The sequence below is a fragment of the Gopherus flavomarginatus genome, chromosome 2 (assembly GCF_025201925.1).
Source record: "Gopherus flavomarginatus isolate rGopFla2 chromosome 2, rGopFla2.mat.asm, whole genome shotgun sequence".
NCBI classification, from domain to species: domain Eukaryota; kingdom Metazoa; phylum Chordata; order Testudines; family Testudinidae; genus Gopherus; species Gopherus flavomarginatus.
In genome coordinates, this window is record NC_066618.1 from 219,891,153 (window position 1) to 219,918,541 (window position 27,389).

A 27,389-nucleotide genomic window follows, 5' to 3' on the forward strand; every position below is an offset into this window, starting at 1 on the left:
TGCTAGGAGTTCCCTGTATTATGTATAATAAGTAGAATAAATATAAATTCCAATCCAGTATAAACTCTTTAAATCACATCTTGTAGAAAACTGTGCCAGATGCATGAATCAAATTTGAAGCAGATGTTAATCTTTGACTTGATAATTTGGTAATGGTAAATTAAAATCTTACATGAAATGAAGCTATCTGCTCCCGATCTAAAGGTTTCGTCACTGACAGTTGACCTGAAATGGGATTGATGATGAAGATTCCAGTTGGAGGTTGGTCAGCTCCTGGTCCAGTAACACTGTACCTCAGTGAAAGACTTTTATCACGATCAGACCTAATCTAAATGTCAAGAAGATGAGGTTTATGTTAGTTAAACCGAACAGAACAATGTTTGGGCTTTTCAATAATATAATACATTGTCAGAAAATCAGTCACTGAATTTTTCAGAAAAGTTTTCATGTAAAGTGACCCTTCTTATAAATCACTACTTTTTACACAGTGGGATGAATTATATAACTAAAAACAATTAAATACTCTTATCTTTAAATCTATTGTTTAGCTCCTAAAACACTACACAAGATTTGTGAACACTAAAATATACTGTAAGACAGTCTCTTTAATTTACCTTTCAAAACCCATGTCCAGCATTCTGCATTTTTTTTATAACACAGTAACTCCTCACTTAATGTTGTAGTTATGTTCCTGAAAAATGCAACTTTAAGTGAAATGATGTTAAACGAATCCAATTTTCCCATAAGATTGAATGTAAATGCAGGAAGTTAGGTTCCAAGAAATTTTTCTGGGGGCAGACAATAAGCATTATATACTATACAGTACTATACTATACTGTGGTGAGGAGGTGCCCCTGGCTTACCCCTGGGGCTCAGGGCTGGAGTGCAGGGTCTGGGAGGGAGTTAGGGTGTGGGAGGGCACTCAGATGGGGGTGTAGGAGGAGGTTCAGGGCTGGGGCAGGCAGGAGGTGCACAGCACTTATCTGGGGCAGCTCCTGTTTGGTGCAGGGGGTGTGCAGGTGGCTCTGAGCAGTGTGGCACCACCCCCATGGCCACAATTCTGGGAGTTGCTCCTCCCCCCGCCCCTCCCCGGGCAGGCAGGGCCACCCGGAATGAAGGGGTTTAGGGTCTTCAGGGCAGGGCCTCCCAGAGGATTCAGGGGGTCCTTTCGCTCTGGGTCTTCAGGGCTCTTTGGCGGCGGGTCCTTCCGCCGAACCGCTGCCGAAGACCCGGAGAGGAAGGAGCCCTCACCACCGAAGACCCGGAGTGGAAGGAGCCCTCACTGCTGAATTGCTGCTGAAGACCTGGAGCGGAAGCAGCATCGGGTCTTTGTCAGCGGGTCCTTCGCTCAATCTGTGTGAGTTCAGCAGCACTGAAGGACCTGCCACCAAAAACCTGCCGAAAACTCTCATGGGGGCCCCTGAAACTCTCATGGGGGGCCCTGCAGGGCCCAGGGCAAATTGCCCCACTTCCCCCCCCCATGTGCCCCTGCTGTAAGGCCCTGGGCTAAGGGGGCCCAGGGGCCCTGGCCTGCAGCTCTAAAGCCCCTTTGGGAATGCGGCCCTGCGAGCACGGGCCGGAGGACTCAAGTGGAGCAGGGCAGCCACGCAGCCAGTGCCTGGTGAGAAGCAGCACTTTCCCCTTCAAAGCTGGCAGGAGAGAAGCAGCGCTTTGAAGGGGAAAGCGCCGCTTCTCTCTGGCCACTGGCTGCGTGGCTACCCCTGCTCCACCGGAGTCCTCTGGCCCATACTCGCAGGGCCGCATTCCAAAGGGGGCTTTAGAGCTGCAGGCCAGGGCCCCAGGACCCCCTTGGCCCAGGGCCCTGCAGACCCTAAAGCCCCTGAATTCCAGGTGGCCCTGCCTGCCTGTGGGGGGTTGGGGAGGGGCAGCTTCCCCGCTCATTCGCTTGCTCCCTCCCTCCCAGAAAGTCCTAAGCACTGCCAAACAGCTGTGTGGTGGTGAGGGGGAAGCGCTGGGAGGGGGAGGAGGTGAAGAAGAGGAACTTGTGCAATGCTCCCTTGTAAAGTCAGCCAAACGACGTTACGAGGGAGAACTGCACAACTTTAAACGAGTATGTTCCCTAATGGAGCAGCGACGTAACTTCAAAACAATGTTGAGCGGAGAACGTTAAGTGAGGAGTTACTGTACTCGATAGTATTACTACCATTTAGGTGCTTGTGATCACATGGTTATTGCAGGGGGAATACTGAACTTTGAACTGAGTTCCTGGCTAACAAATAAAGTAGAAACTGATTTTACAGTATGTTCACTGGTAGCCTTTGCTACACCTTTAAGAAAGTCACTTGCAAGTGCATAGACAGGGTAGAGCCATGTTCACACATCTGTTACCCTGTCCACACAAACACACACATCTTTTGGTAAATTGATTGTGCGGGCAACACTAATGGAACACCTCCCCCCAATCCCCCTGTATCTTGTGCAGGAATGCCTGGTAATAGACACCTACTTGCTGTGCATTCCTGTACAACAGGTAGTGTAACCTCAGTGAGCCTTCCCTGTTCCCCTCCTCTGACATGCTTAACTCTCCCCTCCCTACCCTCAACAAAAACATACACGAACACAAAAGTGGGGTGTTCCAGTGCAGGATGCCGCAGAGTTGGCTGAATCACAACTGCCACCTTTTGCACCAGCAGAGGTTCCCCCTACTTCAGGGCAATTGCTGTCTGATTTAAATTCATTGTAATTCAATGTAAGAAGAACAAAGAGAGCTTGGCAGACCACAGAATTTGGCCCAATATCTTTTATGTATAGATGTACCAGCAGAATTTGGTCCTTTAATCTTTGATAAGCAGAAAGACTATCAATGACACCGGAAGTTCACTTCCAAGGAATTCTGAAATAACATCTCTGCCTTCTTGGTTGTTAATTACCTTACCCTAACTAATTCCTGAGGAAAAGGTCCTCTGGAGTTTTCTGGTAAGTTGATTGGAGGGATGACCCAGTCTCTCTTCTGTCTCTGCAGATGACTGCTGGGCTTATAGTGTTGCCGTGGAAATACTATTTCTTCGATTTTCTTTTGGTCCTTAAAACAGACATTAGAATGAGAATTGGTAAAAATGTGTATATTGAAGAATGCTTTTCATACCAGTACATGACTGCCTGGGATGCACTCTTCATTACACGTTTATGAAGCTATTTGTTGGGTTCGGTTCACAGTAAAATATGGAAATAAGCAATATTATTACATTTTTCCTATGAAACAGTAGCAATTCCTTCATTTTTCAGCATGCCACTTGGAGGTCAAATGGAATTATAAGTAATTTATTACCCGGTACTGCTGTGTAAACTGCTTTGCACTTTCTATATTCCAGTTGGATAGTAGTTAATATTGTGCAGAATTTTTATAGGATGCCTTTATATGTATATAATCTCATTAATTGGAACTACAGTACAGGTAATGTGAAGCTGTATATTAAATTTAGATCTGGGTGTGCTAAAATATAATTTGAGTTCCAAGAGAAGCTTAATACATACTGGTAAGGAATGTCTGAAATATTTATGACCTTATTAAATCCCATAGAATTAATGCTGTAATTATTTTAAACCTATGTCACCCATGATGGATGTTGTAGATGACCCACTTTGCACAGTGGGCATTAATCTCTGCTGGGTGTCAACATTGCCTTTATATTCCTCTCTACATCTGCAGTTATTTCAGCATTTAGCTCTTGATGCACATGTGCATGCAGACATGTTATTCTGGGTAGGGAAAAAAGCCCAAAATACATTCTTCAGTTACTTTGGGGAAAAAGGTTATTTTTAATCAAGTAAATGTGTTGTAGGCTAGAAACCGCAGGTGCAAACTGAAGGCCAGTTTCTGCTACCCTCACTCCCTTTGAGTATGCCTTACAAGTGAGTAGCCCAAATCTAGTAAGGCTACACTGCAAAGAAAAACCCATGATGCTGAGTCTCAGAGCCAGAGTCAACTGGCTTGTGGTCGTGGGGCTAAAAATAGCAGTGTAGACGTTCAGACTTGGGTTGGAGCCCTGGGTCTGAAACCCAGTGAGGATGGAGGGTCTCAGAGCCCAGCTTCTAACCCAAGCCTCAGTGTCTACAGTGCAATTTTTGGCCTGCTGCTCAAGTCCAAGCCCAAGTCAACTGACCTGGACTCACATTTGGTGCAGCAGGTTTCTCTCTGCAGTGTAGACAAACCCTCACGCGTAAGGCACTACCCGAGTGTGACTGAGGGCACCAGAACTGGGCCCAAAGAGTTTGTCTTTGCTGCAAAAATGTGACCCGGGTTCAAATAGCAATGATGACACAGCAACTTGGCTTGTAACTCTGGTTAACAGCTGGAATTCGACCTCAGGCTTTCCTAGAGGCTTTAATTTGAGTTGCTAACTCAAGTTAAAAGCTGAGTTGTCACTGCTATTTTAACCTGAGTTTCTTAATTCATGTTAGCAAATCCAAGTTAAGAACACTGCTTTCTTCGCAGAAAAGACATGTCCTCTGAAAGGAACAGTTTCTTGTGCGCGTATTTAATGTGAACCACCACATGCTTTATTAAGACTTGGCCTTAAATATCTCAAAAACCCAGAACAATTGCTTATTCTTAGAAAAATATCTAGCACAACTAAATACAATCTATTTTGAAACAGATACTTAAGTCTTTGATCTGTAACTGTAAGTTTAGTGTGGTTATATCAACCTATGAAGAATATTTATTTTTGTAAAAGATGCTTTGTGAAAGGAAGTAAAAAAAGCAGGCAGTTGTATAAGAGGTGGGTGTAGTATAACTATCACGTTTACTGTAGAGAGTATATTAGGTTAACTGTATATTGGTAGGTTCGATTTTGTGTTACTTTGGCTTGGCTTATACTGGTTTCCACCAGAGGGAGACTATCTTCCTTAAAAGTAGTGCTGGAATCCTAAATAATTTCCGGTCCCCAATTTGATTATTAAGGGACAATACAAAAACTCTGTGTCAGGAATGCTTTCCTGCTACTGCTGTAAATCTACAGTTCCAGTCTAATCTTGACTGATGGATTCTAGCAGAGATTTGTTTATTTTGTGGTTATATTTAACTGCTTGAATAAATACTGTAATGCTCTCCAGCAATTTAAAATAAAGAAATGACCACTTCCAATTTAAATTCAGGTACAAATCTCAAACTGTACAAGCAATATGTTCAAATACAAATGATTTCTGGTTCTTTAAACAGATATGGGTTTCCATGACTTTAGCAGGGCTACAAAATAATAGATTATGGAACATTAAAGACTACAGCTTTATAATTATGTATGCACTAGTTACCCACGAGCAGGAGGTCAGATGTTGAGGTGTGTGACAGATGTAGTCTAAAACCTATTTTCAAACACATTTCCAAAGGCAAATGTTTTACCTTCTCTGAAAGCTCTGCAAATGTTGGCTTGATGCTCAGCTTCACCACCACTTGCCACTGTTGCTGGGTTTCCTTGTCTTGAGCGTATATGATGAATTCTGTGGGATCTGCAGAAAGCTGAAAGCTTCTTGCTGCATATACCACACCATCTTCACCTACTGTAAAATCCGCTGGCTCGCTGATATCAAACTGTACTTTTCTCTTTTCATCACAGCTTCTAAACCCCACTGTAAAACACAAAAACCATCAAGAATATAAGAACTGAAAGAGACAGAGCCTGCTTAAACTCATTCATCAGCTGGTGTTAGGTCAAGAACAAAAACCTGCATCTTAAAAGCCTATTCTCCGCAGTCACAATAAACGCACTGTCATTTCATCATGTTAAGTGCATACATTATTTAGGAATTAAAAATCATATTTTATGGATCAGCCCATATAATAGTGACATCCTTCAGAGAGGGAAGACCAAGTTCTATATCCCAATCAGATTGCCTGTTTTCTACTAGAGAGGCCTTGAGCTCCACAACAACCATCCGCTCTCTCTCTCGCAAAGAAGCAGAACTGATTGGTTCCAAATACAGCTCCAGCCTCTTTGACCTTGACTGGATTTACTATCACTAATAAGTATATATGACAGCTGAACCCAAGGGGTGTCAAAGGCAATAGGGGATTAAAATGAAGAAAACATTAGGCTCTGCTACCCCACACAGAGGAGCTCCTGTCAAAGGGAAAATTTTGTATTAATAACTTTTTTTAGAAAAGGATAGTTTTTTCATATCGAGAGTTAGACTGCACCATGACCTCATTAGACTTTCTGCAGAGAATGACAAAACAAGTGCACAAAAGAACATGCATTTTGAAAATTAAAACTGTTTTTTTCCCTTTATGAACACCTAAAACTAGTGAAAAGGATTGAGTGGAGAGAAAGTAGTCAAACTGTTATCATGGACTGGGGAAAAAAAATGCCCCAGATATTTTTAATACGTGGCAATCATCATCACAAACATGGTTTAGATTCAGCACCTCTGGTGCTAATGGCAGTGAAGTAGCAGCCTAGAGGGCAGTACACAATGCTGGGAGTTAGACCTACTTTCTATTCCTGTCTCTGCCACTGCCATGCTTTATTACTGTGGACAGATCACATAACAGCTCCGGTCCTCAGTTTCCCCATTTGTAAAAGGGGAATTATAATATACGCTCACCTCACAGAAATGCTACAAGTCTTAAAGGGATACAATTAACTTGAAATCCAGTCAATTTCAAAAAGAAGATTAAAAGCAGTTGCAGGTACTAGTCCTGCCTATAAACTCCCTTTAACAATCACATTTTCCTTCTTTAAAATATTTTTCTATTTACAAATGTTTTCCTCTCCTCTTTTGCTATGTGAAAGATCCACACTGAAGCAGAATATATACACAGTACTGTAAAATGCACTAAGTACAACAGATTTTTTTCTCTCTGACCCCCTTCATTTCTAGTTATCATCAGTGTTACTTGTAACAATAGCAAGTAAAAAATATCAGATGGAAATACGGCTTTAAAATTGATGACTTTCCTTTAATGTTTTCAGAACATTTTGAGACCATTAGACTGTATGAACAACAGAAGAGTGAAGCATTATTATTAAAGGCTGGGCTGAAATGCAGATAGTGAAGATGAATCCTATCCTTGTGCCTCATTCCAGTTATTGGACCTTTACACTGAAATGAACGATGCACAAACAATAAGTCTCCAAAAATCTAAAGATTCCTCTCAAGAGAAGCCCTGCTAAACGCTGCACATTATATGCTTTTTTTTTCTTCTTTTTTAAAATACTGTCATTATAAGGAAGGTAGTGAGAAGAGAGATTATAATTTTTGCTACTTGAACTCCAAGGACTGGGACCGACGTTCAGATGACAGATAAATTTAGTTTCCTTGCTAATCCTTTTGTGTTATGCTGGGTCTCCCACATGCCTCCCTTTGACCTTCTGACACACACACGCACACAAAGATGATGACAACTGGAAAATTATATATATATAAAACTTTATTTCTTTTTTCAAAAATACAGCAAATTCAATAGAAATTTTAAAATGTCAGATTTGAAGGAAGATTAAACAAACATGTTCATCCTTCATGGCAGTAAAACCTGCTTGAGTTGTTCAGGGGGGTGGGGGGAAGAATCTCCTTGAGGAATATTTCATGAAGTTCCCACCATATCATTCCATCAGCGGCAAGGTTCATTTCCTCCAGGGAAAAAGGGACACGAATGGCCATCAAACCTGGCAGATCTCATTGAATCTGGGGAAAGACAAGGCTATCCATGCAGAAGCTCTGAATCTCTGCACTGTTTCTGGCCCCTTTTATCCCTGCCTGGCTCCTTGATAATACTGCTGCAGCGATCCCATGCTCTTTGTGAGGATGCTCCACCAAAAATTTCATCCAAATTGGGACTCCATTTTTTTTTTTTGGAAAGTTCCCTGGTGCTGTCCCTCCCAAGTCCCGACTATTTCATAAGGTAGAGCCAACCCCTTCTCCAACATGGCTCCACAGATTTACAAAGAGGGCTCTGAGGGAGGAAGGGACAGTGACATGGGGCAATACAACCCCAGTTCCACATGGGAGGGAGGAAGGAAAGCCACATGGAGAGGATCCCCTTCTTAGATGTGAGCCAAGCCAGTAACTTCTTATTCCATTATCCATACTACTTCATTATATGACCCAATTTACCAAGGCAAGTTCATACTCTGAATTGCAACAGCTAGCCAAAGAAATATATGCATTCTAAATCAAGTAAAATAATTGGTTACAGTAACTCTAGCATTATAAAGAAATCGTTATAGTCCTAATTAGACATACTTCTGTGTTCTGACCTTCTAACCAGAATACAACCTCACACTAGACTCTATTAATTACAGAAATGTAAGAATAAAAGTACCCAGAACGGGCCTTCTTAATTATCCTGAAATCTACTATTGCAATATCCTCAAAACAGCATTAAAATAAACTAAGGTAACAGTATTCCACATTCTGCTTTAGACAATGCCATTAAGAGCAATCGTGAATCCTATTTACAAATAATTAGATCAGTTGTAGGGCTCTGTGGAGAAGAGAGGATCTTCTCAATGACTTTTTAAATCATTTCAAAGAAGAGAGTGAGCAATCAGAATGGAATGGGACAGAAGCTAGAGTACCCAAGTGCACGTCTTCATGCTGGCTCTGCTCCAATGGAGATGCAGAACTCCCAGTGGAGAGGGAGCCCTGCAAGACACTTTGTTAAAAACAGTTATGTTTGAAAGGGTCAGCAAGGAGTCAGAACCATGCACACGACCAACCGGTCTTTGTCAGCCTTCCCCCACTGGCTGGGGGCTCCTACTTAACAGGGGCTTTCTCTTCCAGGGAAAGGAATAATGATATTAGTCTGTGGATCTTGGGGGCATGATCTAACTGCTGACAAATGTGTGGGTGTGTGTGTGGGGGGGATTAAACGTAAATTGTAACCTGATTTCTTTTTTTCCTTTTTCTTTTTTAAAGGTAAGACTTAAAATGAACACTGCAATGAGCATGGTTCAAAAGAACTACTAAGATATAATGATATGAAAAAATATAATTTAAAAAATATTATTCAGGAATTTGATTAATCCAATTTTATATACTAAAATCCATGAGAAAGTGAAAGATTCCCCCCCACCGCACACACTCATATAGATACTAATAACTCAAAAAAAAATTAAGCTGCAATCCACTTCATTGAAATTCTTCCTCCAGGCAACTATACGTTATAAGATTCAATGAAAATAGCCCTCATTTGACAGCAACCTGCCTAAAATGTATAAAATTGTCAGTGCCCTGGCAGAATTATCCTCCTTCTGCAAAGAGCACATTAACAAATTACAGAGAAGTATAACTGTTCATAATTAAATTACCTTGACAGAGTACAGGTTGAGTAGTAGCTACCTTCTCCCCAACTGCATGGCTATTAGTCTTGTAAATTTGATTCAGTTTAGTTTGCTTCATTTTTCAGTGCTCAACTGGTATCAACAAACATGGAATCCTAATTATTTATTTCAATGCTAATTAGACTTTATTTCAATAAAGTCGCCAGGAGGGCTTTGGCTTCCTCGACCACGGGATGCTACTTGAGGAAGGACTGCTAGGAACAGATGGCGTTCACCTTTCGAAGAGGGGAAAGGCCTTATTTGCGCACAGACTGGCTAACCTGGTAAGGAGGGCTTTAAACTAGGTTCGACGGGGACAGGTGAGCAAAGCCCACAGGTAAGTGGGGAACAAGACCTGGGAGATGGGTTGGAAACAGGAGGGAGCACGGGCTATAATGGCAGAGAGGAAGGAGGGTCAGGGCAAAGCTGGGAGGCAAAATCAAACCAGTATCTTAGATGCCTTTATACAAATGCAAGAAGTATGGGTAATAAGCAGGAAGAACTGGAAGTGCTAATAAATAAATACAACTATGACATTATTGGCATTACTGAAACTTGGTGGGATAATACACACGACTGGAATGTTGGTGTGGATGGGTATAGTTTGCTCAGGAAGGATAGACAGGGGAAAAAGGGAGGAGGTGTTGCCTTATATATTAAAAATGTACAAACTTGGACTGAGGTGGAGATGGACATAGGAGACGGAAGGGTGGAGAGTCTCTGGGTTAGGCTAAAAGGGGTAAAAAACACAGGTGATGTCGTGCTGGGAGTCTACTACAGGCCACCTAATCAGGCGGAAGAGGTGGATGAGGCTTTTTTCAAACAACTAACAAAATCATCCAAAGCCCAAGATTTGGTGGTGATGGGGGACTTCAACTATCCAGATATATGTTGGGACAATAACACCGCGGGGCACAGACTATCCAATAAGTTCCTGGACTGCATTGCAGACAACTTTTTATTTCAGAAAGTTGAAAAAGCTACTAGGGGGGAAGCTGTTCTAGACTTGATTTTAACAAATAGGGAGGAACTTGTTGAGAATTTGAAAGTAGAAGGAAGCTTGGGTGAAAGTGATCATGAAATCATAGAGTTTGCAATTCTAAGGAAGGGTAGAAGGGAGTACAGCAGAATAGAGACAATGGATTTCAGGAAGGCGGATTTTGGTAAGCTCAGAGAGCTGATAGGCAAGGTCCCATGGGAATTAAGACTGAGCGGAAAAACAACTGAGGAAAGTTGGCAGTTTTTCAAAGGGACGCTATTAAGGGCCCAAAAGCAAGCTATTCCGATGGTTAGGAAAGATAGAAAATGTGGCAAAAGACCACCTTGGCTTACCCTTGAGATCTTGCGTGACCTACAAAATAAAAAGGCGTCATATAAAAAATGGAAACTAGGTCAGATCACGAAGGATGAATATAGGCAAATAACACAGGAATGCAGAGGCAAGATTAGAAAAGCAAAGGCACAAAATGAACTCAAACTAGCTATGGGAATAAAGGGAAACAAGAAGACTTTTTATCAATACATTAGAAGCAAGAGGAAGACTAAGGACAGGGTAGGCCCACTGCTCAATGAGGAGGGGGTAACAGTAACGGGAGACTTGGAAATGGCAGAGATGCTTAATGACTTCTTTGTTTCGGTCTTCACTGAGAAGTCTGAAGGAATGTCTAGTATAGTGAATCCTTACGGGAAGAGGGTAGATTTAGAAGAGAAAATAAGGAAAGAGCAAGTTAAATATCACTTAGAAAAGTTAGATGCCTGCAAGTCATCAGGGCCTGATGAAATGCATCCTAGAATACTCAAGGAGTTAATAGAAGAGGTATCTGAGCCTCTAGCTATTATCTTTGGGAAATCATGGGAGACGGGGGAGATTCCAGAAGACTGGAAGGGGGCAAATATAGTGCCCATCTATAAAAAGGGAAATAAAAACAACCCAGGAAACTACAGACCAGTTAGTTTAACTTCTGTGCCAGGGAAGATAATGGAGCAGGTAATCAAAGAAATCATCTGCAAACACTTGGAAGGTGGTAAGGTGATAGGGAATAGACAGCATGGATTTGTAAAGAACAAATCGTGTCAAACTAATCTGATAACGTTCTTTGATAGGATAACGAGCCTTGTGGATAAGGGAGAAGCGGTGGATGTGATATATCTAGACTTCAGTAAGGCATTTGATACAGTCTCGCATGATATTCTTATAGATAAGCTAGGAAAGTACAATTTAGATGGGGCTACTATAAGGTGGGTGCATAACTGGCTGGATAACCGTACTCAGAGAGTAGTTGTTAATGGCTCCCAATCCTGCTGGAAAGGTATAACAAGTGGGGTTCCGCAGGGTTCTGTTTTGGGACCGGTTCTGTTCAATATCTTCATCAACGATTTAGATGTTGGCATAGAAAGTACGCTTATTAAGTTTGCGGACGATACCAAACTGGGAGGGATTGCAACTGCTTTGGAGGACAGGGTCAAAATTCAAAATGATCTGGACAAGTTGGAGAAATGGTCTGAGGTAAACAGGATGAAGTTCAATAAAGATAAATGCAAAGTGCTCCACTTAGGAAGGAACAATCAGTTTCACACATACAGAATGGGAAGAGACTGTCTAGGAAGGAGTATGGCAGAAAGAGATCTAGGGGTCGTAGTGGACCACAAGCTTAATATGAGTCAACAGTGTGATACTGTTGCAAAAAAAGCAAACGTGATTCTGGGATGCATTAACAGGTGTGTTGTAAACAAGACACGAGAAGTCATTCTTCCGCTTTACTCTGCGCTGGTTAGGCCTCAACTGGAGTATTGTGTCCAGTTCTGGGCACCGCATTTCAAGAAAGATGTGGAGAAATTGGAGAGGGTCCAGAGAAGAGCAACAAGAATGATTAAAGGTCTTGAGAACATGACCTATGAAGGAAGGCTGAAGGAATTGGGTTTGTTTAGTTTGGAAAAGAGAAGACTGAGAGGGGACATGATTGCAGTTTTCAGGTATCTAAAAGGGTGTCATCAGGAGGAGGGAGAAAACTTGTTCACCTTAGCCTCCAATGATAGAACAAGAAGCAATGGGCTTAAACTACAGCAAGGGAGATTTAGGTTGGACATTAGGAAAAAGTTCCTAACTGTCAGGGTAGTTAAACACTGGAATAGATTGCCTAGGGAAGTTGTGGCATCTCCATCTCTGGAGATATTTAAGAGTAGGTTAGATAAATGTCTATCAGGGATGGTCTAGACAGTATTTGGTCCTGCCATGATGGCAGGGGACTGGACTCGATGACCTCTCGAGGTCCCTTCCAGTCCTAGAGTCTATGAGTCTATGAGTAGTAAGATTTTGTAGCAATAGTAAGGAAACATTTTTCATTGAGAATAGACATTACTGGTACTAATCATGTTCCAAACACCTTGAAAGGGATGCTTCTTTCCAAAACAATGTTACTTTCAAAAAATAATTATAATGGATATTTTTCACTTTAAACAGATTTATCAACTATATTTTTACAGCACATTGTTGTTTCAGTGCCAACAAAAATAACAGATATTTACACACTCTTTTATTGTCCTTTATTAGTGGTATCCACATAAATAATCTAATACAAATCTCTGCAAGTTAAAGGAAGCATATTAATTATGAAAGGCTGAAATTTAGATTTCAAAAAGTCTTAGACCACAATCCTACCAACACTAACGCACATACTTAACTTCAATGATGTGAATATTCCCATTTAAGTGAGTGGGACTACTCATGGGTTTAAAGTTATTCCGGTGTATAAGTATTTGCAGGATATGGGCTTTAATCCAGAAGCAAATTTTATATTTATGTTATTATTATTTGTATTGTTATTATTTTGCTGTTAAAGATGGAGTATTTTAAAAGGTAATCCATTTGACAGTTTTGAATTTAGAGAGTAAATCAAATTTAAAGATTTAAGATTGCTTTTTATTATATGCCAACCAAAACAAATACATATTTGTTGCTTAAAAAGGAAAAAAATTGATGTCTGCAACCACAAAAAGATAAATTAAATTCCTGCATCTCTGTGGTATTAAATAAAGCTCTCAAATTTTCTTGTATGCAATTAACAAAAACATATGTCTTAATGTGTAGTGTACAAAACCTGAAGTACTACTAAACATGCAATTTCATTTAGAGTACACTAGAGAACTAAACCATTCACACACTTGTGTCTAATGAAATGAATGATTCATAATATCTGTAAAATACATCTCTGCTCTCATGTACCTTACTAGTAACCTTCAATTAACTAGCATAATTTCTCATACAATTAAAATATACTTTCAGCTGCTCTATTAACATGTCGGTTTGCAATTTGACAGCCCGCTTTTGCGATCTTCTCTCAGGCAAAACTCCCACTGAAATCAATGGAAGTTTTAACTAAGGACTGAGAAAAAGACTATAGGAATGGGCTATGTTAGTATAATCAATAAAAACACGTTCACACAAAACATTTATTTGTGCTAATCCCAAGACAGTGAGGGGTACTTTGCCATTTAGATTTTTCAGCTTTAAAATGTGAAAGTCTATGCTTTCAGGTTAAAGGCAGAAATATGATTCAACACTGGTTTTATTTTACAGAAAAAACATTACTTATCTTAGCCTAATGTTGTCCTCAGAGCTCATGTCCACTCAGTGGATATTTTGGACATTATAATTTTCAAGTGCTATTAAACACATACTTCCCAAAAATAGCAAACAAAATATGTCATAAAATGGGAAACCCAGATATATTTATCCCTGCAGGATAACTTCTCAGTGAATCAAACAAATAGCAACAAAAGTAACCATGATACAATTACACATCAGTTACCCAATTTACACATTTCTAGTCATGTTTCTTTACTTCTGACAGTGCAAGAAAGCATTTAGGGATGCTCTGCCTTGATTTCTGACAGTCTAAAGATTTTTAACATCTGAACACTGTACTGTTTCCACAATGGAAGGACTATTTTTTAAGCCTCCCTCGTTTCAGGGATAGGGAAACTGGAAAAAAACATATTAAAAATATATATACACTGCTTTATAACACTGTACTTTGTTCAGACTGGTTACCCCTTTCTTTGTAAGGGGATCTGTTACCCAATTTAAACATCTGAATGGAACCACTCATATTTCAACTCGTGGTACAGATTGACACAAGAATCGTCCATGAGACATCCTTCAATACAAACATAGGTAATCTTCAAGTAATATATAAAGTTTGATTTGTTTATACTACCAGAAGTGTAACATTATTGTAGCTATGAAGAAGTATATTCTAGCCTGCCTTATGCATCATTTGATTTCAGAATTTTTATTACTGATAATGTACATAGAAGAAAAAACAAGTTTGGTTTCTGGACAACAGGATGAGCTGCAGTAATTGCAGTTAAATATATCTTGTGTTCACCTGCAAGACAAGCAAATTTGATAGGGAAATCATTAATTGGAGAATAAATATCAAATATTAGGTCATTTTTACATTGTCACTTTTCTGATTATAACCATGCTTAAATGTTATATTTAAACTTTTCATTGTCTCTTTCACAGATGCTTCAATATCAGTATTTGTTTTAACATGTTCTTTAATTCTTTTCTGTAGCACCTTTCAGTTCTGTCCTTACACACATGCACCACATTTTATAATTATTCCATGCACTACTGAAAAGATTTTCTTAAAAATCTAGTTACTTTGAGGTGCTTCTGTTATTTGGGTGCCTAACTTGAAACACCTTAAAGTGGACTGTCATAGAGAAGTTCCCTAGTGCTTTCAGAAAAGTGAGCATACTAATCCACTAGTCACTTTTAAAAATCTTGGTCTACAATCATAGGGCATCTCTACAGAGCAAAGGAAAACCTGCGGCTGGCCCATGCCAGCCGACTTGGGCTCATGAGGCTTGGGCTGCAGGGCTGCTCCACTGCTGTGTAGACTTCCAAGCTCAGGCTTGAGCCTGAGATCTGGGACCCTGCCACTGCATATGTCCTACTCCAAGCCCAGAAGTCTATACAGCAATGAAACAGCCCCACAGCCTGAGCTCTGCGATCCCAAGCTGGTTAGCACAGGGCAGCTGTGGGTGTCTAGCGGCTGTGTAGACATACTCTATGTGCTACATTCTGACATCCTTACTCATGTTGAGTAGTATCTAACTTCAATTAGTCATATGTAGTACATATGATACAATGGGAGTTGAGATGCTTATTAAGGGCCATATACAGCTCTTTGATTGCAAATCCTCTCCTCTCATACCATGCTCTGCAAATTTGTGCAAACTCAGGGCAAGATTGTGAAACCATTACTCACGATGATGTGGAGTTAATCACACAAGCAATACAACTCAAATCAGTGGGACAACTATTCATCTGAGTAATTGTAATGTTAAGAGTTCCACAATCTGACTCTTACTAGCTCAGCATTCCACATCTTCATGTTGTGAGGATCCCTCACTCAGTTCACTAATCCTTTAGTAACAAACAAAACAAAAAGTCTAACTAAAGGGAAAAATATATTTGCAGAGTTGAGACCTAAGTCACAGGGTTTGTTTATCTCATCAGCTGAAAACAGTACTAATATAATGGTTTAAAAACAAGTTGTGATATGTATCAGTTTTAACCTACTGCTAGAATACAAGTGTTACTCTATGAAATTTATGCACTTTTATACTGTGGATGAGTTATAAGGGCAATATCCTGGCAAAAACACTTTGTGCCAGTTTCTGCTATTTTTTTGCCATTCAGTACAAGAGCTAATTTCTTTCCAAGTAGCAACAACACTATATGCCATATCATCATCAAACACATTGAGTATACTAAACACTGTTGTGCCAGTTAGAGTGCCCACAGTTCATGGCATCCAACCAGGCATTGTGGTATATATGTTGTCCTGAAATACTGCATGTTCAAAGTAATCTCGGTGTTTATGCCAGAGACAGAGCAGAGACAGACAGACAGAAGTTTCACCTTTATTTTTCTTCTTCTCTGTGAAGTTTTATAGTTTTTAATTTTAAAAAGTACCCTTTCAGCTGTACTGAATATTTTTGTTGCAAAATATAAATGAGAAATATTGAAAACAGAAATGAGAAATATTAAACCTTACAGTCACTTTTTAAAAGGGCAAATTTTCATATTCAACACTACTTGGTTTCCTCTTAAGCTAGCTAAATCAATATAAGGGCCCTATATTTTTAAAGATACCTGTGAACGAAAATACTATCACAAGACTGTTCAATCCTTCAGTTTGCAGTGAAAGACTTGCACAGTTCTTTAATAAAACATGTCACCTACTTTCCATTTCCCATAATCCTCTTTGCTTGCTGAACAAAGTCATAATAGGCATGCCAGAATGAAAATAGGGATAAAGTTCTTTCTGTTTGATAGAAGTGCCTATGCAGCTTTTCAAAACAGGAATACTGGCCGTCAGCAAAACACAGATTTGGTATCTCAAACAGAGCCCAAATTACATCTGATTCACTGATCCTTTTCAGTTCTTTTTCCTACCGCTCACTAACACAAAGTCTTCCTGAGCTCCGACATCCCTTTTGTCTTTATTTCAGAAAAAATAAAATACAAGAGAAGAGAGTAAACATCTTGGGGTGAAGAGGGAAAATGTTTATATTTAGACAACTACTTTAGTTATATATATGTATATATTAAGAGATTGCAGTCCTCCTTCATGTCACATTATTTAATACACTGTTGGTAAATATAAGGCTATGCATCACTGCAGAGCTCTGCTGGGTTTTTTTTTAACTGGTGCCAGCTGGAAGAAAACTCAGTAATAAGTATCATTTCTGTACTCTGAGTGTGCAATACACCTGCAATACTTTCTCAAATATACAATATTGGATAGTAATAAAAAGCAGAATTAAACACTAATCTCATGTGCCCACAATGCATCAGCTCACTACAACTGCTAAAATCCAATTTGGTAATTAAAGAATATCTGTTGAACAGTCAGACGACTGAAGGGAAAGTGCAGCCTTTCACACAGCCAGCACAAAACAGACCACCTTCACAGGCTCTAAGTAGGGACATTTCTTTGTCTTCAATATATTTTAAAATAATGGCTTCTTTTCTAAGGCAGTTTTTTTGTGGTTTAAGAAACTGAGATGCTACTACTTGTCAGCACATTATAGAATTCAGTAGGCTGTTTAACTACAATAAAAATAATTAAATATTAAATTGTAAAAGGAAAACAATGAATGTTTTCTGTTTGTTTTTAGTCATCCTTAGAAAATGCAAGAGACAGCTCTTCCCCTACTCCTAAATGCAAAAGCCCAGGGTGCAGAAGAGAGTAAGTGTCTGTGTCCCCTTTGCTATTTTCTCCAAGTCCCAGTTCCTGCACTGTATTTTCCACCATCTCTACATATTCAGGCTCCAAGTTCTATCTTATTTTTTGCTCTTCCCTGTATCCTACTTTCTTATTCTGCCTGAGTTTTCTGTTTTCATATTTTTTATGATTTTGTCTATCACTTAGCATCTCTTTGCCCCACCTTTCAATCTACAAAATCTCCAATATCCACTCTAAATTAGGAGGTGCTGTGGCTGTCCTGCCAGTAGGCTTGCAACCTGCAATCATGCCCAGTCAGAGTGAGTTCATCACTTCATGTGATCTGACTCTAAGTATAGGGTAAAGATGACTTGAGAAGTGAGGCTTTGTAGGGTTAGCAGTATGAGAACAGGCCTGGTGTGTTGATCTTTGGTTGCTACACATGCTTTCAGCCAATCTACTGTTCACGTGTGGATGAGACAATGGTGTTCAGTGGACAAATTTAGGTTTGTTAGGAACTGTGGAACATTTTGGGAAAGGGGGAGCCAACACAGGCATATAAAATTAAAAAGGTGGGAGAGGAGTTTTTAAACTAAGGCTGGGGTAAAAGCCACCAGGTACAGAGGAACACATGGTTTGCACAGACACATCCCTTAGGGGAGGATTTATTAAAGGGGATACTCTATATCCTATTAAAGAAGAAAGGAGAGCAATTGATAAAGCATAGATAAGAGCTGAAGAGAAACAAATGAAAAAGAGTCCCATTCAATTACATCATATGAAAACAGACAACTAAATATTGACAAAGTTGATAAGTGATTGTATACAAATACAAGCAGTTTAAATACTAAGATGAGTGAACCTGAGTGCCTGGTATTAAATGAGGATATTGATATAATAGGCAGTGGAATGATGTTAATCAGTGGGATGTGGTAATACCAGGGTACAAAATATATAAGACTGACAGAGTAGATCACATTGGTGGGGGAGTGGCACTATATGCAAGAGAAAGCATGGAGCCAAATACAGTAAAAATCTTAAATGACTCAAACTATAAGAATATAGCCATAGGAATATACTACTGGCCACCTGATCAGGATGATGATAGTGATTGTGAAATACTCAGGGAGATTAGAGAGGATACACAAACAGAAAACCAAATCATAATGGGGGGATTTCAACTTATCACAATATATTGACTGGGAACATGTCACCAAAGGATGGGATGCTGAGAGAAAATTTCTAGACACTGCTTTAGTTAGTCTTGGATCCCACAAGGGGAGATGCAATTCTTGATTTAGTACTTAGATATAGCCTAAGAAGTGAATATAGCTGAACTGCTCAGTAACAGCAACCATAATGTAATTAAATTTAACATCCTCACAGGGGGAAAATACTAAAGAAACCCACCACCGAAGCATTTAACTTGAAATAGAGGAACTATAAAAAAATGATGAGGCTCGTTAAATGGAAATTAAAAGAAACAGTCACAAGAATGAAATGCCTGCAAACTGCATGGAAACTTTTAAAAACATCATAATAGAGACTCTAACTATATGTATCACTCCCCCCCTCCCAATAATAAACACTCAGGGAATCAAAAGAATGCCACCATGGCTAAACAATAGAGTTAATTTGGAACTTAAGAGACAAAAAATATATCCTTTAAAAACTGGAAATCAAATCATACAGAGCAAAACAGAAAGGAGCATAAACTCTGGTCAATCAAATGTACAAGTATAATTATGCAGGCCAGTGACAAATCTGAGGAACTGTCCCTGACTGAAGTGTCAGTAGATGCGGTTTTGGAACAAAATGATAAATGAAACAGTAATAAGTCACCAGGATGGTATGCACTCATGAGTTCTGATGGAACTCAAATATGAAATTGCAGAACTACTAAATGTGGTATGTAACCTATTGCTTAAATCATCCTCTGTACCAAATGACTGGAGAATAGCTAATGTAATGCCAACTTGTTAAAAGGCTCCAGAGGTGATGCTGGCAATTACAGGCCGGTAAGCCTAATGTCAGTACCAGGCAGTTGAAACTACAGTAAAGAACAGAATTATCAGATACATATATGAATATGATATTCTGGAGAAGAGTCAACATGCCTTGTGTAAAGAGAAATCATGCCTCACCAATCTATCAGACTTCTTTGAGGGGGTAAACAAATAGACAGACAAGGGTAATCCAGTAGATATAGTGTAGTTGGACTTTCAGAAAGCCTTTGACAAGGTCCCTCTTGGGTCTTAAGGCTCTTAAGCAAATGAAGCAGTCATGACATAAGAAGGAAGGTCCTCTCATGGATCAGTAACTAGTTAAAAGATAGCAAATGAAGGGTAGGAATAAATGGCCAGTTTTCACAGTGGAGAGAAGTAAACAGTGGGCCCCCCCAGCATCTGTACTGGGACAAGTGCTGTTCAACATATTCATACACGATCTAGATTAAAGGGTAAACAGTGACGTTGCAAAACCTGCAGATGATACAAAATTATTCACAATAGTTAAAGTCCAAAGCAGGCTGCAAAGAGTAACAAAGAGATCTCACAAAACTGGGTAACAAAATGGCAGATGAAATTCAATGTTGATAAACGCAAAGTAACGCTCACTGGAAAACATAATCCCAGCAAGAGATACAAAATGATGGGTTCTAATTTAGCTGTTACCACTCAAGAAAGAGATCTTGGACTCATCGCTAATAGTTCCCTGAGAATACCTGCTCTATGTGCAGCAGCGATAGTCAAAAAAGCTAACAGAACGTTAGGAATCATTAGGAAAGAGATAGATCATAAGACAGAAAGAAAAATGCCACTATATAAATCCATGCTACACTCACACCTGGAATACTGCCAGCTATTCTGGTCACCTCATCTCATAAAATATATATTAGAATTAGAAAATGTCCAGAGAAGGGCAACAAAAATGATCAGGGGCATGGAACAACTTCTATATGAGGAGAAGTTAAAAAGATGGACTGTTCAGCTTTGAAAAGAGATGACTAAGAGGGGATACAATAGAGGTTTATAAAAATCATGAATGGTGTGGAGAAAGTGAATGAGGTGGTGTTATTTACCCCTTAACATAACACAAGATCCAGGGGTCAGGTCACTCAATGAAATTAATAGGTAACAAGTTTAAAACAAACAAAAGGAATTACTTCACATAATGCACAGTCAAGTTGTGGAACTCGTTGCCAGTGGATATTGTGAAGGCCAAAAGTATAAGTGGATTCAAAAAAAGAACTAGATAAATTCATGGAGGACAGGTCCTTCAGTGGCTATTACCCAAGAGGGCCAGGGACGCAATCCCATGCTCTCGGTGTCCCTAAGCCTCTGACTGCCAGAAGTTGGGGCTGGATGACAGGGATTGGATCACTTGATAACTGCCCTGTTTTGGTCACCCCCTCTGAAGTACATGGCACTGTCAGAAGATAAGATACTGGGCTAGAGAGACCATTGGTCTAACACAGTATGACCGTTCTTATGGTTCTTATGTTATTCTCATCACCACAGCTGGCTGGTAGCTCTCCCAGATGGCCAGTCTGCAGGGGTTTAAAAAACCAGAAAAAAAAAGAGTTGCTGTATAAAACTGACATGGATGCTGAGACAGGCCCTGAAATATGGACACTCTCACTGTCTCTCTCTAGTTTATGGACTACTTGACAATTAGGCTATGTCTACACTATGGAGCTTACCGTGGCACAGCTGTATCACTGCAGCTGTGCTGCTGTAAGGTCTCCTGTGTAGCCACTCTATGCCAGCAGGAAAGAGCTCTCCCATCAGTATAATTAAACCACTCCCAACGAACATGAACGCTTTTGTCACACCCCTGATCGACAAAAGTTCTAATGTAGATATAGTCTTAATCATTGTCATCATACTTAGTTCTTATAGAGAAGTTTTCCATTCATAGATCTCAAAACAATTCACAAAGGATGGTGAGTATCATCATCATCATCATCATTATATAAGTAGGAGTCTGAGGGATAGAGATGAAATGATTTGCCCACTCTTTACATGCATCTTTCACCACTTTCTAGCCAACATTTCTGCAATAAAGAAGTCCTATTACCCAAGGCTGTATGAGCATTAAAATGTACATTTTAATTAAAGGCTGAAATCTTGGAGATTTCAGCCTTATACTTTGTAAGGGATTTTATATTTAAAAGCACAATCCCTCCCCAAACAGCCCAGTGTGCAGAAGACATTGGGTTCTGCGTGTTGCTGTTTGAGCCTGTATCCTTATATTTCTGAGTTGCTCTCTCAGCCGCCTGCTGTGGGAGTGGTGAGGGAAGGCAGACATCTTTTCAGAAGCTGCCTGATTCTTTAACTTTTGAAAGAGGTGCATATTTGTGATGGAGGAATGCAATGAACCAGAGCTCATGCTGCTCTCTCCACCTGACTTGTGTCTCTCTGTCAGCTGTCCTATGCCCACCCTCTCCTAGTCTGGCACACTCAAAAAGACCTTCCCCTGGGATTCAAACACACTGTGGTAATAATTTCAGAAACTGTAAATATTTATGACAATGCAGTGGCCTCTATTAATCTTTAATACAGAACAACAGTGTTGTGTAATATGTTCTGGTGATGCTTTTAATTTCCAGAAGATGTCTTGTTTTTAAATAGCAAACCAGTTCTTTAGAGAGTCTAGTGAAACTCCTGGAAAGTTTAATTAATGGGGAACACTGACACAGCTCTCTCATATATAAGTATTAAATATAATGTACTTGGTATTATGCATCAGTGTTTCCAGTCAAACTGTGAGTATGATGGAACTAAAATAAAATAGAAATCCAGATCTAGAGATTAAATTTTAACCTATATTTTAAGAAAAAATAAAATATATTTTTCAGGAAAAAATCCTTAATTGTACAAAAATATCCTACTTGTTTTAACTTGGTGATTTTATATTCAGAAGGCAAGGTATCTGTAGTTACTGCAGAAGAAACGCAGTGTAACAATGTTTACACCGATATATTAAAGAGACAGAGCAATAAAACTCATAAATAATAAGGATTATATTATTAATGCATTATGTCCAGTCTACCTATGGCATGGAAAGTAGTTGCAGTGGTTGCTTAATGTTGACTCAGGGTTTTTTCTTTAAATGAACAGTTGCACACTGATATCTACCCTTAAAAACCATCCAGTAAATTGGTGAGCTAGTGCAGTACATTTCACATACAAAGACTGCCCTAGAACAGTTGTGAAATTTCAAACAAATTGTTTCTCTGGTATTTTCTAGTACACTTAAAATAAACTAAAGATAAGATAACTAGCAGTACTTAGACTGACAGTGAATTGATTGTATTTGAAGAGTATCAATTACATTTTCATAGTCATTTGAATGCATTTTAAATATATTTTATGCATATATATGAATGAAAACATAGCTATAGCCATTTATAATAGTAAATTTAAGGAGAGTATGTCTGCAACATAGTGGTTAAAGAAAACAAAGAAGTATAAAGATACCAAAGGCATTGACAAGGTAATACATGTCTCTCATGCTGGAAGGAATCTCTGTTAGTATCTAGATTTTTCACCATTCCGATGGCTCAGTGCTCCTGCTTGTATACATTCTTGCCCCCTGCAAAGGTTAAATAGCCTCAGCGAGTTTCATTATTCTTAGAAATAAAGAAAGAAGGGTTAATATTAGGCCTCACATTCATTACAATTGAATAAAATTAATTGGAGGGCTTCTTCTGACACCACAAACCCTGAAAACTCATTTAAGTTTTATAAACTACAGCAGCATCTCATGGATGAACACAGCCTTATGTTCATTTTAGAGTTAGACAATACTGAATATGTGCTTTTTAATTTTAACTTTAGTTCTTTTGAACTAAAACATTAAGAAAAAGTATAATCACTAGAAGAAATCTACTGCCTAAACACTCTGCAGTGACTGATACTCTATGGATACCATGGATGACTGATTATCTATGAAAGAAAGGGTATCATATCCTCATTGACATCAAGGGCAACACTCTTCTAGCTGGCCCAGTAAGCAGAAAAGAAGAGGAAGAAAAATGTGGGTCTCTGGTGTGTCAGCACAAAGAGATACCACTAGGTTACTAGACCAGCTTTGTTACTCGTGTTAATTAGAGTTCTTTGAAGGCCATATTTTTGACAGAGTCTCATGTTAGTGTCGCTTTTGCCTCAGACTCAGGTTTCTTTACAAAATACGTAAAATTACTGAGTTCTTTTACATAAGGCTCACCTGGCAGTAAAGCAGATAGAAATACTGATTGTAGAAAGCCATTGTATCTTTCCTTTCATCTCCATGCCTAACTACACCATAAAGTTCAAGCCCTTGAAAACGTAAAGAGCAGATAACTGTGCTTTTGTATGAGAAAAGTCAAATTACAGGTAATAATTATTTTCTTTCAAAGACCACGACCCTCCCTCATATATTCAGTCTAGGAGACTACAAAATTGCAAGGCTCAAAAATAAGCCACTTCAATTAGCATAAACAGAGAATAACCAAAATTAGAACAAAAAAGTGTAATGCTAATAAAAATAACAGAGAATTGTTTTCTTGTTGAAATGCAGATGAGTGCAACAGCTATACAACATGAATACATATGATAATACAGGATAGGAAGAAGATCCTTGGATGTGAAATGCAGACAAAGGGAAGGGGTTGCAAATTTTACAGCATTCATCTAAGCATCTTATGTTCTTATACAGTCAACACAAATTAAGACATACCTTAAGTGACAGTACCAAGACAACGCTGTGCTAATGTATGCAATATATTCCAGGCAACATCTTATTAGGGAACAGACTGCCACAGACCTGGCTGAATATGCTTTAATTTAACCACCATGATTCCTTCCAGCAACTGAAGAACAAAAAGGGAAATGAACAGACCTTCTGATATGTTTGAAGATGTGCTTCCTGTGACAAATGAAGCAAATTTTTATCTGGATTTTCCAGTGGGTCTTGCTAAGCGCAAAAGACAAGACAGTGTCATTGAGATTCAGCTTGTGTTGGATTGGCATATTGGATGAAAATGGCTGGAGGGTTGATTGATTAAAGTACAACTAAAAGTCTACTTTCAGAAAACCGTAGGGGCAGGAGTAGAATATTACCTTTCTGAATTCTATTGCAGGGTGACCAAAATTACAAGAGTTTGGAGATTACCAATTACATGTACCACAACAAAAATTGTACTGAAATGTTGTTCCTGAAGGATTTTCATTAACATTATCAGAAACAATCCTTAACCTCTTATTACCTACAGCCAGCAATACATTTTGGCCTGTGAAATCCTGATTCATGAGATTTTCACATTTCTTCTGTGTCTGAAGAGAGATGTTACACATCAGAAACTTGTTTGCCTTCCACTACCTAGACTGAAAACTCTGAGGCTGCAATTGTCTTCTTTGCTCTATAGTGACTAGCACAACGGGGTCCTGATCTTTGATGGGGGTTCGTAAATACTACTGACAAATAAATAGTAATAATTTCCAAAAATATATGAGTTATTCTCAAGCATGTACCAACATCTGGGTGATGGAAATGCAATGTTTGGTAATTTGCAAAGAAAATAACATGTTTGTTTTCCCTAAAGGCTACTACTTCTACTTCTTCCTCTTTTCCCAGTTATCTGGGGTCAGGTTGCAGGATTAATCTTTTTCCAAACTTTCCAGTCCATGGCCCACTCCATATGCACTCTATCCTCCCGTACACAATCAAGCCACAGTTTACTAGGCAATTCTCTTATTGTCCGCCTGCCAACTCTAGTCTCAAATGCTTCCCTAACAGGATTCCCTTCATTCATGCCCATACCATCTCAACCTCCTTTCTTGCAGCTTCTCTCTAATATCACAGACCTTGGCCTCACTTCTGATGACATCATTCTGCACATGGTCCAACAATATCACCCCCCACATACACTGCCCTCAACCATCTCATTTCAATTGCTGCAAGTCTACTCAAGTGCCTCTCTTTGGTCACCCATGTCTCTGACCTGTACAGAAGAGATGGTCTTAACCATGGTTTTGCACAAGTGTTCCGTAAGTAGTCTAGGCCTCCATTTATCATAAATAACTCCACTTATCATGAGCCAGACTTCCCCCATACTCAGCAGCCTTGCTTGCAGTCATCCTTCTATTTCTCCACTTGTCACTAACCCGCCCAAGGTACTTAACCACAAAAACCTGATTTAGATGCTAGCCTTTGATGCTAAAATTCATCTTTCTAGATTGCATGTGAGTCACCCACGACTTGTCTTTTCTTTACTAATTTTATAGCCATAGTTTGTTAGTACCCTGTGCCAGACATCAATTGCCTTGAGCGATTACTATTCATTGATGGCCATTGACACAATATAATCTGCCTAGATCAATTTCATACCACTTTCTATTTGGATATATTTACTTACAAAGTCCATCACAATTAAGAATAGTAATGGACCAAGAACTGATCTTTGCTGGAGCCCAACCTTCATCTCACAACCCACCATTACACCAAAGTGCATCCGCACTTTTGTCCTGGAACCACCATGAGCACCTATAACCATCCGGATAAGATCCTTTAATACTTCATAGAATCATAGCAGAGGCACCAGCAGTTGCCTGCATACTTTGCTGAATGCTTTCTCCAAATCCAGGAAAGCTCAACTGTGTGAAACATTTCCCTCCAGCTTCTTTTCCACCAGCTGTCTAGCAATAAACATACCACCTGTCATACCTTTCCCTTTTCTAAAATCAAACTGATCCTTTCCTACAATGGGCTCCGCTATTCAACTAATGTGGCTCTCTTTGATTCTCTCTAGTAGTTTTATGCAGTGAGACAACAGCTTCATTCTTCAGTACTTCGACCAGTTGTGTATGACACCTTTTTTTTTGCACATCAGCAGCAGTATAGACTTTCTCCAGTTTCTTGGCATTTAATTCTCTTTCCAAACTGCGTGCAGGACTTGTGTGAATCAGCATACACCAACCTCTCTCAACCTCTTTGATCATTTCCACCATGATGTCGTGAGGACCTGCTGCTTTTCCAGGTGCCATCTTCAGCAGTGCAGTCTTGACGTCTGCCTCTGACATCCATAATTATCGATTTGCATGATGGTAATATAGCGCATAAAGGGTTCTCCTCATTAAGCAGACCCTTATTAATTGCTGTATTAATTGCCATTAGTTACGTACCGTGTCCTCTGTCACAAGCAGTCTACTCCTGGAGGAAATCCGTGCCAAAAAATTTAAAATACAGTGCAGTATTTTAAGCTTCTGCAAACTTCTGCATATTTTATTTGTCAAAATAACACAATATAATCATGTCAGTTTCAATTATTTTGGTAACTGATTTCAAAATACCTGTCAGCAAGTATGTTTGTAATAATACAGACAACCAAAAAGATTCAAGAAATGTTTTTTAACAAATAGATTCCTTGTTAGGAATATTAATACAGAACTTTGAGAAATAATTCATTTAAACTACAATACTGAAATGTACTTCCTGCACCCCTCAGAAGCAGTGAAGGCTTGGGGGAGTCCGGGGTAATGGAGAAGCTTAGAGAGAGGGAAGTAGTTTCTGGGAAGGAGCCTGGGTGTGAACTTGAGGGGGCATGGGTGGGAGAAGTATGAAACAGTTTTTTGAGGGGGTGGGGAGGGCAGGGATTGTTAGGGAGTTGAGGAGCCTCCCCCATACAAATCCTGGCTGACCCATAGCCTCCCTCATTCAATCAGGCTCGTCTGCCCCTGTCCTCATTTGTCCCTGCACCCCCACTCAGCAAGCCCACTCTCCCCATGTATTGCTGAGCCCCCTTCCCTCTTGTATCCCGGCACCCACACTCGGCCATCCCCGAACCCCCACTCCCATTCAGCCTCCACTCCAGTCTGTCCTCCCA

The 27,389-nt window shown here is 39.6% G+C and overlaps 1 protein-coding gene across 1 annotated transcript in view; it reads right to left on the bottom strand.

Annotated features, from left to right (window-relative positions):
• The window catches only part of CDH2 (cadherin 2), a 208,860-nt gene that overhangs the window by 72,047 nt on the left and 109,424 nt on the right, over nt 1-27,389 (bottom strand). The window contains exons 3-5 of the mRNA XM_050941947.1: nt 5,363-5,589; nt 2,897-3,043; nt 173-328 (exon numbers count right to left, since the gene is read on the bottom strand). Of these exons, the coding sequence (XP_050797904.1) occupies nt 173-328; nt 2,897-3,043; nt 5,363-5,589 (530 nt within the window). The remainder of the gene's footprint in view (nt 1-172; nt 329-2,896; nt 3,044-5,362; nt 5,590-27,389) is intronic.